The sequence below is a fragment of the Watersipora subatra genome, chromosome 10 (genome assembly GCF_963576615.1).
Source record: "Watersipora subatra chromosome 10, tzWatSuba1.1, whole genome shotgun sequence".
Classification (NCBI taxonomy): Eukaryota; Metazoa; Bryozoa; class Gymnolaemata; order Cheilostomatida; family Watersiporidae; genus Watersipora; species Watersipora subatra.
Genome location: NC_088717.1, coordinates 6810194 through 6828227, shown reverse-complemented (window position 1 = coordinate 6828227; position 18034 = coordinate 6810194). Strand labels below are relative to the sequence as shown.

General features: G+C 35.0%; 2 protein-coding genes across 4 annotated transcripts in view; one reads left to right on the top strand and one right to left on the bottom strand.

The window, feature by feature from the left end:
* Positions 1-446: 446 nt before the first annotated feature.
* Positions 447-9709, top strand: LOC137405749 (uncharacterized). The gene is made up of 8 exons (XM_068092132.1): positions 447-459; positions 647-716; positions 1715-1869; positions 3561-3740; positions 4949-5024; positions 7843-7943; positions 8672-8800; positions 9364-9709. The coding sequence occupies exons 3-8, from the start codon at positions 1836-1838 to the stop codon at positions 9645-9647; spliced, it is 804 nt and encodes a 267-aa protein (XP_067948233.1). The 5' UTR covers positions 447-459; positions 647-716; positions 1715-1835; the 3' UTR covers positions 9648-9709.
* Positions 9710-9849: 140 nt separating this feature from the next.
* LOC137405748 (E3 ubiquitin-protein ligase RNF168-like) overlaps positions 9850-18034 on the bottom strand; it is a 41673-nt gene continuing 33488 nt past the window's right edge. For 2 of the 3 annotated variants that reach the window (XM_068092129.1, XM_068092131.1), the window contains exons 9-11: positions 16200-16472; positions 11402-11481; positions 9850-10454 (exon numbers count right to left, since the gene is read on the bottom strand). In XM_068092129.1, the coding sequence (XP_067948230.1) occupies positions 10300-10454; positions 11402-11481; positions 16200-16472 (508 nt within the window). In that variant the 3' untranslated portion in view covers positions 9850-10299. The remainder of the gene's footprint in view (positions 10455-11401; positions 11482-16199; positions 16473-18034) is intronic. The other variant, XM_068092130.1, reaches the window with a different exon arrangement.

The following is an 18034-nucleotide window of genomic DNA, read 5'->3' as shown; positions in this document are numbered from 1 at the left end:
AAGTGAAAGTGTGATTATGACATCTATAGTTGTAAAGAGACCGACAGAATAGAAGCGTGTAACTATGTAACTTGAACGCAACACCTGATATCAACTATAGCAACCATAGCAACTACATGTAGTGATATCTTTTCACATCTATTTTTCTTTTAAGCATTTTAACTGCGACCAAGTTTTGTCAATTTTAATCTTGAAACATCCTGGCAGTCGGATCGCCTCAAGCATCAACAATCATCGCAAATGAAAAAAATGTCGATGCTTATTGATGAAATATACTAAACTTTTGTGTAAGTTCATTTTAGGTAGGTTAATCCTTTGAGCAAAATAAATTCACACAATTTTTCCAGACTCGACAACCATTTGGCTATTAATAGCAAAATAAAATGCTGCTCGTTTAATCAGGTATTGCATACCTTTTGTAGGCCACCAACCCACAAATTGTCATTACAGAGAACCAAGGTAGGAATAAATAAATTTTGCTGATCAGCTATATTTGTGACATATATCCACTAGTATTTTATGCCCATTAATTGGCACATTTGTTTAAAGGTCGTGACCCCATTATTTTTTGGCACACATTAGAAAGACTTGGAGAAGCTTTAGACTATATTATATAACTATTACTAATAAAACTTCTGTACGGTAGACTCTGCTCAGAACTTCTCTGAAGAACCACAGCAGCAGTTTGATCAGGCAGACAGACCATGCAGTCCACCGTGAGTAAATACTGTTTATTTCAGTTTGCTAGATACGAGTGCATTCTGAACTGAGATATTTGCCAGTGAAAGCATTTGACTCTCTCATACACTATGCATGCATATATTTATGTTAAGATTTGCTTTCTCTTTAGTTCTTTTCCTGTAACACTAGTTTAAAAGGTGACCTAGACTTATCAGTGATGGGCTTCACAAATGCATAAATGTTTAATGTAGTTTCTTGGAATCGTTAGTGCGGATAGTGTCAATTTCTTGTCAGGAGTTGTCTCATTTTCAGGAATTCCTTGCCCAATCTCTAGAGCAGGGGTAGGGAACCTATGGCTCTTTTGATGATTGCATCTGGCTCTTTGATAAATCGGTGGAAAAAAAATCCATAACTTTGATTTTAATTTAATTATCATGATAATACAAACAACGCTGAAATTACAGTAACAAACAAATTAAAAATCAGGTCCATTTAATCGAAATATATTTTCAGTTGCAACTTTTCAATGTGGTGCTCGCAGCAAAGGGTTTCTAGTGTTTCCATTACTCCACTCTGTACAGGCCGCAAAGAGACCGCAATAGTCATTTTTAGATCAAAAGTTAAACTCTTCAAACCAAAAGATGGCTAAAAAAAAAATTGTTATTTGAAAACCAGTTTTTTATTCTCTAAAATTGCTCAAACATACTAAACTTGTTGGTCTTCCTTTTCAATTTTATTTTTTCGAGATTCAAAATATACATATGGCTCTCCTAGAATTAATTTTGAAACATGTTTTTTTGGCTTTCTCAGACAAAAAGGTTCCTGACCCCTGGCCTGCTCTAGAGCGATTAGCAATAGCGATGATAGACTGCGTTAACAGCTTGTTAGAGTTGAACCTATTAGGATCCACATTTGTATATGCATTAGCAAAAAGCTTTTCAGAGTATGTGCTTTTTAAATCTAATCCTAGAGGCAGTAGTTAGTTTTACTCGGGCTTGTGTAATGTTTACAACTTATGTTTACATTGTTATAGTGATTCAAAGAAGAACAGACAACCAAGAACTCCTCGAAAAGCTACAAACTTGGAGACAGTCCCCGAATTAGCAACAAGTCATTCCAACTCATCTCCAGATGCACAAAACCTTTTCACGCATATGAAACCAAAAGTTCACAACAAAGACATCATTGGTAATAAGACATCATTGGTAGCAAGACATAATTGGTAATAAAACTGAAGCTTTGGTATTCGCTAATTCTGAAAATATAGCACTGAGTCGGCAGCGAGTTACAATAGTACTTTTAGAGAGTGTTATTTGTAAATATTCTATCAGCACCAGTAAAAAGTGTGCACTTTTTTATTAAAAAACATGATGCGGCTAGACACACACCTCGCTTTCTTTCGTGTAAAATATAAACGGCAAATATCCTACAACTTTTGCTAAAGGTTAGAGATATACTCAGTGCTTTTTGATTCAGCTGTTCCAGCATTTCAAATTGTCTGAAATTAAACATAAATATGACTTATTATGCGCGAATGGCTTTCTTGCTTTTTACGGAATTTTATCAATCAAACCAGTTTGACATTACTATGCTCGTATGTATACATAGACATAGTTTAAAACTCATGTTTTGTAACACCGAATGTAATATCAGTAGCTGTGTTTTTATATTTTTGATCTTGTCATTTCACTGAACACCTCTAGCTGTTTTGGCCATGCCTTTATGCTGCAATTATTAAATTGAAAATAATAATTCTATAGCTTGATATTATATTCAAATTTTGTCATTTATGTTCACCTTTTCCTGCAAGAGGAACACACAGAAGGCTATGTCTGTTTTTCCAGTTTTCTTTATGGATAAAATTTTTTCTTGTTTGTCTCTTGAGCATCTGAGAAATGTGTAGAGGCTAACTTACAACTAGCCAATGAGAGAGTGTAATTGCTTGCATGGTCAATGTTCAAAAATCATTTGACTGTTACTGTACATTAGCAACAGTTACATGAACACTTTTAATAAATTAGTCATTCGGTGAGCTATCATTTTTGCTAAAGCTCTCCCTTACCACTGAACTTTTCACTGAAATCCTATCATTTTGTTTAGCCTCACTTAAAAAGTTGTGTCAAGGCAGAGAAACAAACAAATAAAATCATGTATAGGAAAACTTATCATTTATGAGGGAACAAAGATCAATACCTATGACTATAGTAGTCCTATGAATGTTTGCTTGTTATTATGGAAACAGACTTCTTGTGTACAGTTTTATTACGGAAGTGATGATTCTCTTTTATCTTTTACTATCCATTCAAAAAGTAATAATATTTCACTGTTGAACTAATCACTTATTTTGCTGCGAGAAAACTGCATCGTTCCCATTGCTTTTATTTTTTCTCCAAACTTCTTTGATTATAAATCTTTTATATTTTTAAGTTCACCCTAAAAGGCTTTCAATTTAGGTAAATAAATATATAATAATAATAATAATATAAATATCTCTCAACTTAATATAAACTAACGTCAAAAGATCACGTTTTTAAATAAGTTTTACTTATCACTTTGATAGTTTGAATTATCTTAGTTTTATCATTTGCAAATTGTCTCCTCCTTCCTTTAGTATATCCAGGTCTTTAAGGTTTACAAAACTGTCATGTTTTTTCCGCGAGGATATAGGTTTTTGCTCATACGAATACTTTCACCACTTTGTACGTGTAACGTGGAAATATGCTTAATAGGTTGTTTATAACACAAAAAATGTCAAACTACAGAGTGATTTCTGCTTGTAAATCTTCATTCCCTGTCAACACAATGCAACTAGATACAGCACACTGTGGCTCTACAAGTCAACTATAGTTTTATGGCCATTGTTCCTCTTCACTTTTTAGTACATGACCAACAACCTACAGGGGAGAGTGCAAGAGGAGGTTTCCAGACGCCTCGCAGCCGTGTCCCAAGATATGATAGCGATAATATGTCTGCTGCAAGCAGCATGACCTCTGTTCGAACGATTGATGTTACTGGTGACAGCTTTAGTAGTCGTCCCCAGCCTGCTCCGCGTCGCAAAGGTAACTAAATATTCTTCACAGTTCGTATGTTTATCACTAACACTGCACCAAGACTTATTTATCTTTGAGATCTCATAAAGAGAAGAACAGATTTTATGTGTACTTTGTAAGGATGTTAAAGGCTGTAATGAACCATGTTCAGGTAAAACAGTCTGTGAGTTCCGCGTTGGTAAACAGACCCTTTTACGTAGAATCATCAAATTTCAGTTCATTTGAATCACCAGTTTTCTTGTACTGTAATTGACTATAATGTACATCCATATTTAGCCATGGATTGAAAAACAACTACTGTTTCTATCAGTCATTCGATGGTGTGTAAAGATATTTGGTTCGTTATTGTTTAGAGCAGCTGACCAATGAATTAGCAGCTCTCAAAATTTCACATACAGAACAATTCAGGCAAGAGCTAATCGCTAAATTTCTCAGTTATTCTGCTGAATAAAGCGAAACCATTGTTGCAGCAGATAAAGGACTACTTTCACTCATATCTCATCCGATCAGTTCTAATAACATTTAAGCAATGTATGGGCGGAGTTTTTCTTTTGAATTAAAGTCTCATGCTAGTTCTTCCCGACATTATTCATGCTTGCGCAACTGTAACCCTAAAATGCATTGCACACGCTTTTAGCTATATGTTTTTACTTTAAAAATAGACCGTGATTTGTTAACACACTTAGGAACTCAGACAGTGATTGGTTAACACACTGAGGAACTCAGACCGGGATTGCTTAATAGGCTTAGGAACTCAGGCTAGTATTTTATAGGCCATAACACAACTCTCTTTATACATTGTAAAATGATTGGTTGAAACCGTAGTTGTTTTTTGAATCGAGGTCAAATATGCATGTACTGTTGCTTCAAATGATATGAAATTTGGTGATTTTACAAAAAAATCTGCTTAACAGCAGATTGTCAACAAATTTTTTATTTCAATATGCCTGAACCGATCTTTTAAGTTAGTCATACGTTCTTATACACGCCGGTTGTTTAGGATGAACAAATTGTAAGATGTACTTGTTGGCAAGGTGGTGAGAAGGCTACTGGGTGGTCACAACTTGTTACAATAGCTGTAATTTACCATCTCAAAGATAGACATGTAATATATTCATCAGTATAAGTATGATCATCAGCGAACAACATACCTATATTGTCTCAAACCCTGTGTTCCCTGAGAATGACTCCCTTTCATCTTTTTGAATTCACTTCAGATGGGGCAGTAAAAGGAATGTATCCAAGTAGCTCGACGCAATCATTTCAATCGAGTGCTCAACAGCCACAGCCAAGGTAGGTTGGATTGCAAATTTAGAAATGTTTAGTCTTTGCAATTTATTTAGGCCCTTGCACAAGACGTGTAATGTCATACACAAAACATAATTCTTGGAGATGAGCGCAAACCTGAACAGAGATAAGCGGTAGAGTTGAAATGTTTCACTTTAAATGACCATTGAATAGAAATTGAACATGTGGAGTCGCGTGCTTCATTTTGCATTCATCTAAAAAGTCAAAGTCATCTATTTAATTCAAGTTTTTGATTGAAAAAAACGCGACAACGTGTAAAGTAGCAAACAAGATAAATTGGTAAAAAGCTTAAAATGTGAGGAAAGGTCTTATACATAGGATAAATGAGAACTTTTATGTGTTGATAATGTATGATATCCTTTTAAAACACTCCCGAGACATGCTGAATAACTTGAGTTATGTTCAAATTGATTCTATCAGGGACAGCCAAATCCCAGGTTTGATTGGACAACTTATTGCTAGAAAATGCAAGATTTAACTTATGCAATAAAGGGAATAAAGATATTCATACAATAAAAGGACTCATGCAATAAAAGGACCAATACAATAAAGGGAAACATGCAAAAAAGGAACCCGCGCAATAAAGACAAATGCTATAAAGGAACCTGTGCAATAAAGGGACCCATGCAATGAAAGGACCCATGCAATGAAAGGGCCCATGCAATGAAAGGACCCATGCAATAAAGGGACCCATGCAATAAAAAATCCTATGCAATAAAGGGACCTGTGTAATAAAAGGACCCATGCAATAAAAGAACACGTGCAATAAAGAGATACGTGCAAAACAGGAACCCATGCCATAAAGGAACAAATGCAATTAAGAGACCTGTGCAATAAAGGAACCTATGCCATAGAGGGACAAATGCAATAAAGGGACCTGTGCAATAAAGGGACCTATGCCATAGAGGGACAAATGCAATTAAGGGATACGTGCAAAATAGGAACCCATGCAATAAAGGGACCAATGGAATAAAGGGACCCATGGAATAAAGGGACCCGTGGAATAAAGGGACTCATTGAATAAAGGAACCCATGCAATAAAGGAACCCATGCAATAAAGGGACCCATAGAATAAAGGGTCCCATGGAATAAAGGGACTCATTAAATAAAGGAACCCATGCGCTAAAGGGACCCATGCAACCGGGAGTATCAGAAATAACATTTCCTTTGAGTGAGTGTTACCATTCTTCATAAATTTCAGTTTTTTCTGCAAAGATTAATTGAAATGACAAACTAAGTCACAAGCTTACTTTATAGGCACCGACATGTGCACTTTGAAAATTTCAGTCTGGTGGCTATGCCGCTGCCGCCTAACGATCACCGAGAAACAAACTTGATAAATTGAAAAGGCTAAATGTTACTAGTCTTTCAGTAGTTATTCGATATGCATATTACAAGAAAGAAACTGGCTATAGCAGATCCATAGGCAGATTTATTGGTTTGTCATGGAAAGGTAATTTATTGATGATGTATTGCTAAGTGAACTAAACGCACAACAATTATTGTATCAGTACTGTTTCAGCTTATTCAGGTTCTTCAATATCTTGGCTTTCAAATGAGCCATTGTTTGACATGGTGAGATAGAAATTGGTTGGTGTTTATAGAATTTTCCCAGAGCTCTACCACAGAAATGTTCAATGGTATAGACCCGCAAATTATGACATCATAATTTTCATATTCGGTGTTGTGTGCTCTTGCCACTTATTTATCAACTACGATAATGACACTGGTGGCAGGCGAAGGTAGGACAACTCCAGAGAACCAATAAAGATGACAAAGGAATCAGTGTCATTAGCTCTCCATGTACAGTTTATTTCTATGATAAATAACTCAGATTCCAAGCACCATACTATGTTTTCCTGATGGTATTATGCACTAACGCTCTCTTTTTATTGTGATGTTGAGGGGCACGACTGAAGCTAATTAATTTCAAGCATTGCATGATCTCGCGAGAGTGCAATTTACATATAGTCCTAGGCCCACGCCACTGCAGGTCACAATTTAATCGATGTGATTTCATTACCTTCATCAACGACAGTATATTTATTGAAGCATAACCATATTTAGAAGGCAACATGGAAAGCGATACGAATTCTTCAGATAATACTACTGCAACAGCAACTACTTCCACAACTTATGGTTCGAAGTTGTGGAAATCACCCAAAATCTATTAACCCAGAACATGTGCTTGTATTGGTCAGGCGTTAGCACGATCCCCGGGCATTGTTGATTATTTAGAATCCTAGTTTATTATTAGCGCTCTCTGGGTTTAAAAGCACCGATTGTCTCAGAAAAGCGCAGCCTCAATAGCAGCGAAAGGGATCAACGACCTAAGGCTAAATGCTAATTATGACATCACATTGTGGGAACCACAACCAAGTGTTTTTTATTGCAGGACCCACTTTTGACACCGTTTTTCATAGTTCTATTATTCTTTGTGTATTGAATATAGGCTCATTCGAAAGCCAAGACTATGAAGTACTGAAATATATGATAAAAGTACTGATATAATTGATGTGCTAGTCTAAATCTAAATTTACCAGGACTCTTATCGAGTTTAACATGGCTATGGGCAGAAGAAGCTGTTAGCTGATAATCAATAACATTTACCCAGGATTCAAAGAGCTATTTTTGCATAGAGATACAGTACTAGTAGCCTTACACATGTCTATTTATGCCTAAAAATACACAGGTTGCTGCTTCACAGGAAGTAAGCTAGTCCTGTTACAAGGTAAATGAGAATTACATAATACACAGTAATGCACAAGCAATGCATTATATAGTAATTTTTGTGAATCCGCAGGCCAAGGGAGAGAAATAGATTGAGTGACTCTGACCACCAAAGCAGCAATCAGTTCTCCAGCAAACCTACATTTCATCAGAGGAGAAATCCATTTACTACCGGTGAGTATCGTAGTAGCTTATACTTTAGCAGTATTGTGGGAGCAAGTATTGTAGGAATTAGTATTGTCGTAGTCTGTCTCGTAGTAGTCTGTATTATAGCAGTAGTCAGTATTGTAGTAGTTGGTATTGTAGTAGCCGGTATTGTAGTAGTTGGTATTGTAGTAGTCAGTATAATTGTAGTAGTCGGCAATGTAGCAGTTGGTATTGGAGTAGTCGGTATTGCAGTAGTCAGTATTGTAGTACTGTAGTCAGTACTTTGGTAGTCAGTATAGTAGTAGTCAGTATTGCACAGGTTTTACCCTTCGTAACGTAAGGCAATGCGCAGTTTGTCTACAAGTTATTTTGATAAGGGTTGACGTTTTTTCTGTAAATATTGTGTATAGCTTTGACACATCTTTCATCATTATCTTATTATCATTTATCACCTACATGTAGATTATTTTTGGAACCTGTTATTCTTAGGGATTCTTATCAAATGAGAGTTCGCATGACAATGAAGGCTGAGAATCATGAAACAGAACTGCATGCTTTTGCAAACAATGCGTATGCGCTTGTTAGCTGAACAAACTTTGTATGATATAGTCGGACACAAACTCACGTGTCCACATAGTATTGATTACATATACAAATTCTTAGCATATCTACTGCTAGCTTTATTAGACATCACTAAAACTCATCAGACTAACTCGTTTTTTTAATGTTTCCTGCCTATACTAATCTTCTTATAGGTAGGCAAAATCAGCAAGATTACAACATAGATGAATCTGATGACGCCGGTGAGATGCACAGAGAGTTGTCCTATCCATATAAGGAGAGAGATGATGATTACTATGATTCAGATCAGACGCTCCCTATCGGTAAATACGACCAGTTAATTTGGATTTAACTTCAGAATTAATTTTCAGTCATTGCTACCAAGACTATAAAAATATAATATACATGTATATATATTATATATAGTAATAAATATAAAGGATATAATTGATATTTTCATAAAGGAATAGCATTCTACTATTACAACAGCCAATGCTGAGTTGGATTGAGGTCAACCAAAATTCTATCTATGGTAAGTTATGATCTGACAGGCTTCATGAAGGGGAACCATTGCTCGTCTGTGGAGAATGGTTACTTTATAAGTTGAAAAAGAGTAAAAAACTTGCTATGATATTCATTGCAGACACAATCCCAACTCAATAATCCTAGTATTTGGGAGTTTTTTTATAACCAGTCGTGCGCTTTCAACATAGATTGATTCAATGAATATAAACTAAAGATACACCATTGAACTCCACCAACTCATATAAAATCATTCGATATGAACATTTGCTCATTTTAGTTGAGAGCAATGTGAAACAGGTAAGTTATTTAAATAAAAGCAAAGCGTTACATTAATGTCTCAACTCTCTGCATTCTGTTACAGAACATCCTAGCCCAAGATCTCGGCCTTCGTATCATGGGAGGAATGCTCTGCTGGATGTAGATCCACGTGTAATTCAACATGCAGTAACGAGACAAGAATCTTTTGAACAGAATGATGATCGGCGATACGGGGAAGCCAATCATTCTGAATATGATAGGTCTCCGCGCCAATTAGTTGCTGAGTATGATACTTATGCTCATAGCAGACCAAAGAAAGGTCGGGTGGAGGTCGTAGCAACGCGTGAAAACTTTGATGAAGAGGAAGAAGCTGGAGAGTGGTGCTGACAATAGGGTGGCTGATGATTCACTAAATGCCAATATATTTTGTTACAAGTATTTATTATTATTTATTGTTTACTCTGTTTATCACAATGGCCTGCAGCATCACCCTAACACTAAGAGAGCAAAATAAATTTTTTTGTCGGGCATGCAGTAGGGAATTTGTTGCAGTATCCGCCTGCATCACGCAGCAAATTATCAAGCAAACTTTCATACAAATGTAAAGTATTATTAATGCAATTGTACATAAAAAATATATAACTGAGAACAAGCTTTCAGAAAATAAAATTAATATGTAGAGCATATAACTGCTAAATGATGCCTTGCAAGAGAACTTAGAATATACAATGGACAGATTTGATTAGTTGCCCACACTATTTGAGATCTGATTAGTGACTATCACAAGCAGGTTGCAAAAAACCTTTTATATCCCAGGCACCTGCTGAGAGCAACTATAATGCCATAAAAAATAAATCAGATATAATATCATTTAGCGCTGTAAAATTTTATCTCAATGTAAAATTCAAAAGAAGCCTTGGGCTCACATTTGATGCATCGTGATCATGCAAACACTGTACACACAATCAGTAGATACATAGGTACATTACTAGCAACCATCCTGTACTATACATTATCTACATATGGCAGTTGTCTTCCCTCAGTTACTATTCTGATTCTTACTTCTCTTGCGGATGTTGTACTCATTGCCGCTGCCGGTGCAGCGTAAGCTAGTCAGATTGTATTTCTTTTCCATATTATACAATTTCTGCAAATTTTTTGCTAACTTCTCATCAGGATCTGCAAACGCAGGTTCTACAATAGACAGGCCGATAAGCAATGAGCGAATGATAGCATATTTTTATTAGGTACCAAATTACCTAGCTCCCTTTTGTTTACTCCATAGTTAAAACTAAATGCTGAAGCTACTGCCGACATGAAAAAAAATTATTCATTATTGTTTTTGCAAACAACTTGTTTGAAACAGAGCTCTTAGCAGATGCAAGTTACAATGTACAGTAACGGTCAAGTCAGGCTAATGATACATATGAACTATCGCTCAAACACTGCATAGATATCCTTCAAAGGGGTTGCTACGTTTAAAGAGAAAAAATTACAAAAAGTTTCTCATAGTCAGTGAAGATTGTAGGTATTCGCATTTCATAAATTCTAGTTCGCTTGTTGTGACAAAAACAACACAAGGTCAAAAACTAATGACTTACTGGAGCGCATTCTACATGGCTGTTTGCATTCTACATGGTCGATAACATTCTACATGGTTGTTAACATTCTACACAATTGTTAATATATTCTGATGGTTTATCACCATCTATCTATGTTAACAATTATATTTGGAAGTTGTTTATATGTAGAAGCTTACAGTTGCGGGTTTCAAACTAAAATTATGTTCAATTATTTTTATTACAGCAAACTTCAATGAATGGCTATAATAGAATGGCCAATGACAATAGCGAGTGTGCTCATTCAGCTACAAGGCAACTTTGAAAACATATTATACTTTTTATTTCATTTAAATTTCTCAAAAAGAAAGGCTAAAACTGAAATGTCCTGTTTTTAATTTCTATATCCTAATTGATAAGGAGCAAACACAGTGTATGTGTGTAACAGGTCACTAGAGGTCACTAGGAGCAAATACGATATATTTTCTAAATGATGTACATTTAACTCTATTAAACGCTTTGATACAACTGGAGAAAGCGCGGGGCATATGTAAAGGCTCAATGATATTATACTTCACTAACCCGTGTGGCCATTACTGAAAGCTGTTCCATTTGAGGCCTGACCGTTAGTGGAAAGACAACTACCCGAATTGTTAACACTTCTGTCAAAAAGAATATAGCAATCGTTAGCTGGTAATATTTCACACTGATTATATTGTAAGATGGAGACATGACAATTCCAAGAAAATGGCTGATTGCTCAGCGAGCAACTAATCAATGGATTGAGATTGCCAGGTTGTCGAGTGCCCAACATTTACTTCTATAAACACAAACAATAAGAGTGAATAGTTATCTGATGGAGAGAAGAGGTGTTCATTGCTGTGCATCAGCACTATTATATGATTTCTCATTACACTTACACTACCGGCTGGAACAAACCAGTGCAAAGAAATTTCTAGAGATGAAAGATCATGAGACGACAGTTTGGTTTGGTAGGATCTGGTCAGAGTTGAAATTCCAATCAGTTTATGAAATTATTTAACACAAATTTTACATCTAGTTCTTTAGGAAGCGGGTTACAAATTCGTCAGTTGCAGATTTCACTAATTATAATTTCAAATATACCGATGTATAGCTTTTATTGGCATTGGGTAATCAACAACCAAATGTTTTTCGATACATGCAAAAAGGAAAAGAACGAAAAGACAGATAGAAGAGATTATTGAGTTAGTTGAAATAAAGATAATGAATTCAAATGAAGATAATACAACGAAAACCGGTAGGTCACAAACTTTCTGTTCCATAAAATTGAACAAAATAGGGGAAGAACTAAAATTTCTTTCACAAAATTAATTTAAATTTTAGTCAGCTTTAGAACTATCCAGAACTATCCAGAACTATCCAGAACTGATGAAAGGATGTCTAACACCATCTATAGTGCAGCTACAGAAGGACCAGGTAAAGCTTTTCAAGACAAAGTACATGTATGTAGCAGAGAACAGATAATTTTAGACGAACTCTGCTAGGAATAACTCCTCAAGAGGCCAAACGTGGTTTGTTTATCTGTCTTAGATAATCCTAACATGGTATAGTAGATTCCATCACAATGGTGGAAAATAAAATAAAATAGATTTTGGAAAGCCGAGTTGAGAATCGCTAAACTGGTAAATCTTTCTATAAACATCGTATCTATATTATATTATTATATATTATTATATATTATCTATTATTATTATTAGTATCTATATTTTTATATTAGAACATTAGCTTCTTTAAATTGCCATTTTTATAATGAAGTCTCGTTCTGCTTACGATGGTAAGGTATGAGTAGAGTAGAGTGAACAAGACTTCACACAATTAAGGGGCAGTCTAACAGGTTGATGATCGTGCTTTATATAACTTAGCTACTGCACACAAGTTGTACACTGACTCTATACTAACTGTACACAAACTGTATATAGCTGTTTGCTAGCTGTACGCAAACTGTACATAGCTGGTTACTAGCTGTACACAAACTGTATATAGCTTTTTACTAACTGTACACAAACTGTACATATCTGTCTATTAGTTGTTGACAAACTGTATACTAACTGCACACAAACTGCACATATCTGTCTACTAGTTGTTGACAAACTGTATACTAACTGTACACAAACTGTATGTAGCTGTTCACTAGCTATACACAAACTGTATACTAACTGCACACAACTGTTTAGCAGTTTACTAGATGTACACAAACTGTTTATATCTGTTTACTAGCTGTAGACAAAAAGTATACTAACTATACACAAACTGATTATAGCTTTTAGTTAGATAGCAGTACACTAGTTGTGTACTAAATGTACATTAGTTGCATAGAGTGGTATGCTAGATGTATACTAGCTGTGTACAACTGTATACTAATCGTATGGAAGCTGTACAGTAATACTTCAACTTACGAGTGCTCCAACGTACGAGAAACTTGAGATACGAGCCAGCTTTTAAGCAAGTTTTAGCACTAACATACGAGCCATGTTTGAGATACGAGCACGTGAGTCAGTTGCCAAGTATGCCGGCGGTGTTTTATGAGAACAGCATCACTCTGTATTTTTCAACTGCTCAGGTTATACTTTTGTACCGTGTCTTTTGTGTGGGGTTTTCAGTGCAGAATTATGTTAATTAAAAGTGCTCTGCGTTGACCAAAAGTTTGCCAGTAAAATGAAAGATAATGTCAAGAAAAAGCGAATGATAACAGTTGATATTAAATGGAAAATTATTGAAAAATATGCGAAAGATGTATGCGTGATTGAGCTAGCTCAGCAATATGACAGAAACACATCCACAATTATCAAACAGGATTATCAAAGGATTATATTCAGGGCATTTAGTTCGCAAAAGGACAAACCTTAGTTTCTAAACGGCGCAGCGATCTTCACGACCGCTGATGGAGAGACTGCTCAGGCTTTGGATAAAAGACAAACAATTGGCCGGTGACAGCGTAACTGAACGACGCTATGTGAAAAGGCTATCTATCAAAACTATAAACATTTGGACAAGTTGGCTAGTGGTCGTACATTAACCATTTGTGACGACACCTGTGTTCGTCCTAATCGCAACATGTTGAAAGGGCGACAAAGGCAAATGTCCTTAGATAGGTTTATCTTAAAACGGCCGGCTAGTCGCGAAAGCGAAACAAAGGAAAAATTAGCTAACCGGCGAGAAACTTCAAACTATGAACGCCGAAGAAATTTTAATTACGTTAAGTTAAAAATAAAAGTTTGCTTTTATGTTTGCCTCTAAGTTTGTCTTTTAAGACATTGATAAAATCCAAATTTATCAAAGTCAACTGTTGTAATGAAGGATAACTTATATCTCCCTCCCTGGCAAATGCTAGCCGTAGCTGCGATTGTATGTATTTAATTTTACATTTTAATTAATCACATTTCCTTGCATTATTTTTTAATTGTTGCTTTTTGAAAGCATGTGGTAAATTAGGACAATAACCAACATCATGTTCTTTCTGTTACAATATCTTTTTTTTGAGTGTTTTATTTGCATTTTTTAGAGTATGGAAACCAATCAATATATATTTAATGGTTCTATATATAAATAAATTGCACCAACATGCGAGTAAATTAACATACGAGCTCAGTTTCGGAACACATTAAGCTCGTAAGTCGAAGTATGACTGTATACTAGATGCGCACTAGTTAAACACTAGCTGATCTTTTGTATACCATCAATATACTCATCGTATACTAGCTGAAGACTAGCTGTATATAACTGTATATTAGCTGAACAGTAGTTGTTTGTTAGCTGCACATGAGCTGTACACTAACTATATTTTAGCTGCATATAACACAAAGGACTTTTTTAAAAACCATAGGCCTACTAAGTTCTTATTTGCTACAAACCGAATCATGGCAATGCCAAGAATATCATTTCCAGTAATTTTCATGAATGCCAAAAGCGTGCTCGTAACCAGACAAAAAATGATGATGTACAAGAGCTCCGAACTAACACTGCGTTGTCAACCTGATACAAAACACATTGGTAAGAGGATAGGACATTTCACTAAAGAACATAAATGTTTATTAAATTTTCAGTTTTATAAAAGTGATTATGGACTGCCCAATAAAAGTATATATAGTTACACTTTAATTATATATATGTAGCAAAATATATATATATATATATACCGGTACATATATACATATATATGTGCATCTATACATATATATATATCTATACATCATGCATATATATATCTATACATCTATACATATATATATGCATCTATACATATATATGTATATACTAGTTGAATGCCCCAGTGTTGCCCGGGTAGTAAAAAAGTCTTGACACAAAAAATTTATTTTTATTTAACAAACATGTATAACAACATTTACCATTTGAACTTTTAAACTTCATATCATGAGAAAAGTGTTTTGTGCAGTTGAAATGAATTAAAAGAAAAAATAAAACAACTGTAAAGGTTTTTAAATTTAAATGTAAAATAATTAGCAAGTGATGGCTCAATAAAGGCTGTTTTGCTACGATTACAAAGAAAAATGATTTGGTAATGATACAATAAATACGAAATGAAAAGACATAAGAAAACTCACAAATATGTTGAATTAATAATAACAATTAGTGCATAGAAATGTGTGTATAACAAAGGTTACTGTTGCGGCAGAAGCTACCCACCAAAACCTTGAATACGACAATACTGGCACCTCTCAAAACTGGCACAAACGTAAAAATGAGTTATCGGCCTGTCTTCGCCTGGTATTTGGTCCGACCGAACGAAGAGAGAATGTAGAGGCAATTCCTACTCAAGATAATACAATTGTTCACGTAAAAATAAATTTGGCTTTACAGATTTAGCGATCAAACCTTTTGAAAAACCAAAAATAGGAGAGTAATGGCACATCTGAAATTGAAATGGTGCATTTTAAAATTACAAATTAACAAAATAAGCAATGAAAAAAATTTAGCTTTTAAAAAACTAAAAATAAACGCCCAAGGTAATATTAATTAATAATAATACGTGCACATTTAGCGTGTGCAATCGTGAAAAGGGTATAGAATGTATGGTAAGAGTGAAGGGAATAAGAACGGCTTAGCTTTGGGGTTACTCACACTTGTTAGTAGACTTGCGACTGGAATGCCGCGAGTTCAAATCCAGTACTAAGGTGATTTTTCGTTGCTAAAGCTTTATCCCTATAGCTGGACAGACAGACTGAGATTTATATAGATGTATGTATACTCTGTATAGTCTATATATACTATACACTATAGTGTATAGTATATATATATATGTATATATATTATATGTATATATATATTATGCAGTAACAAACAACATGAACTATTGAATGTTACATGTTATAACACCAACCTGCTGTGGTTTTGAGACCTTAAACCAGATTTTGGTCCGCTATCGGTGCGTGAGCTGTTTCCGTTGCGTGTCCTGCTGCCGCTGCATGACCTGTCATCAAGACATGATCTGCTCCCATTACACGACCTGCTGCCATTGCGAGACGGACTCGCAGCAGATGAAGCGGCAGAACGTGCCCATGACCGCGTCCTCCTTTCACCATTTGTGGTCACCTGAGATTTTGTTGACTTGTTATTAATATATCCGTTTTTTTTGACAGCTTCTCTTCGAGGCCTGTACAAGATGGTTAGTCGTGAAACGTGGCAATAAGAATGATCATAACAAAAGATGTATCAACACAAAACTAGGAATGTTGTGCAAATTTATGATTGACACTTTTTTTCGATTTCCTGAAAACTAGTCACTTGTAATCATTGTGCATTTTATTGGAACACAAGCTCAAAATTTTGAACGATTATGCTCCAAAAATTTAGCCGAAGGAGATAATCTAAAAAAATGCCACGGAAGTCATAGTTAAAAACATTGCTGCAGTACCTACATTTTTCGTGTTACACTTGAGCCATTTCAATAAACAAACCATTTATTTGATTGACTTGCCCTTTTTGATGATTCTTGTATGGTACAATTGGGAACACATTTCTGTTTAAAAGGAAATTACAGCCAATGAAGTATTAAATTGTTTTCACCTTAATGTAGGAACCTTAATATCAAAAATACAAGCAAAAACTAAATTTTTAGCTTCAGTAAGAACTTATTGTATTGTAATAAAATTAGAGCAATTGTAGCCGTCATCAATACAAGGTCGATAAAAGTCAGAATTTTTGCCCGCAGTTGCTGGTGAAAAAAGTGAGTAGCCAATCGTGATGCAAAAATATGGTTGTAAATGTACAAATAATTGTACTGACAAGCTTTCTATAACCAACATATGATTTTTCATTGAAAAATAATGAAATGTTACGGAAACAACATGACCTATAAAAATATTCGTAAAAAAGTATGTTAAATAATATTTCAAAATAAAGATATCCAGTGCCGGAAGGAAACATTTCTAAAAATAAAATAAACCTATACTGAAAATCAAAATTTTTTTTAGACAGGCTTCTTTCCAGCATCCGTTTGTAGGTGTCTACAGCCTAGCTACATGGATATCATCTTCATGTTAACTGGTGAAATGGAGACGCTGACGGGGTAGAAGTGAGACAGGAAGTAGCCTGCACTTCAAGATTGTTTTATGCCATCACCTAAAAACAAGTGCTGCTAGACAATCAAACAGTTTATTAAACAGATCATGCTATTGTAACTAGAACATAAATTGTGGAATTCTTTAGCCTCTGGTTCAAGGTAATAACAATCGATCTTATAGTAAATTTTATATGGTTATTTTATGATCTTGGAAGACATGCAAGTTTAACATTCGTGATTTAGCAAAAGGTGAAGCTATTTGCTAATTGCAGCATATTTTATCACAAATACATTGCTTAAAAAGTGTATAAAGCAAGAGTGAATTCAAAGCTATTTATGGCATATCAAGAAAAATACTATTAAATATACAGTCTCTAATTAAACAAAGTCGGCTGAAAAAACTGTGCAAAGTGAAGGCACAGTATATCATCTACTTAGTATATCATCAAAGTCGAAGCTTATATTTTTATAATACAACTAAATATATCTGTACTTGCCTGAGCATCCATAGACTCCATCCATAACTTTCAATAGTGCCCAATCGAGAGCAGACTTTCTGCGATTTTTTGATGGTTTACATTAGGTTTCAAACATATAAAAACAACCACCTTCACAGCTATATCTGCACACAAATATTTTAACGGAAGGTTTTG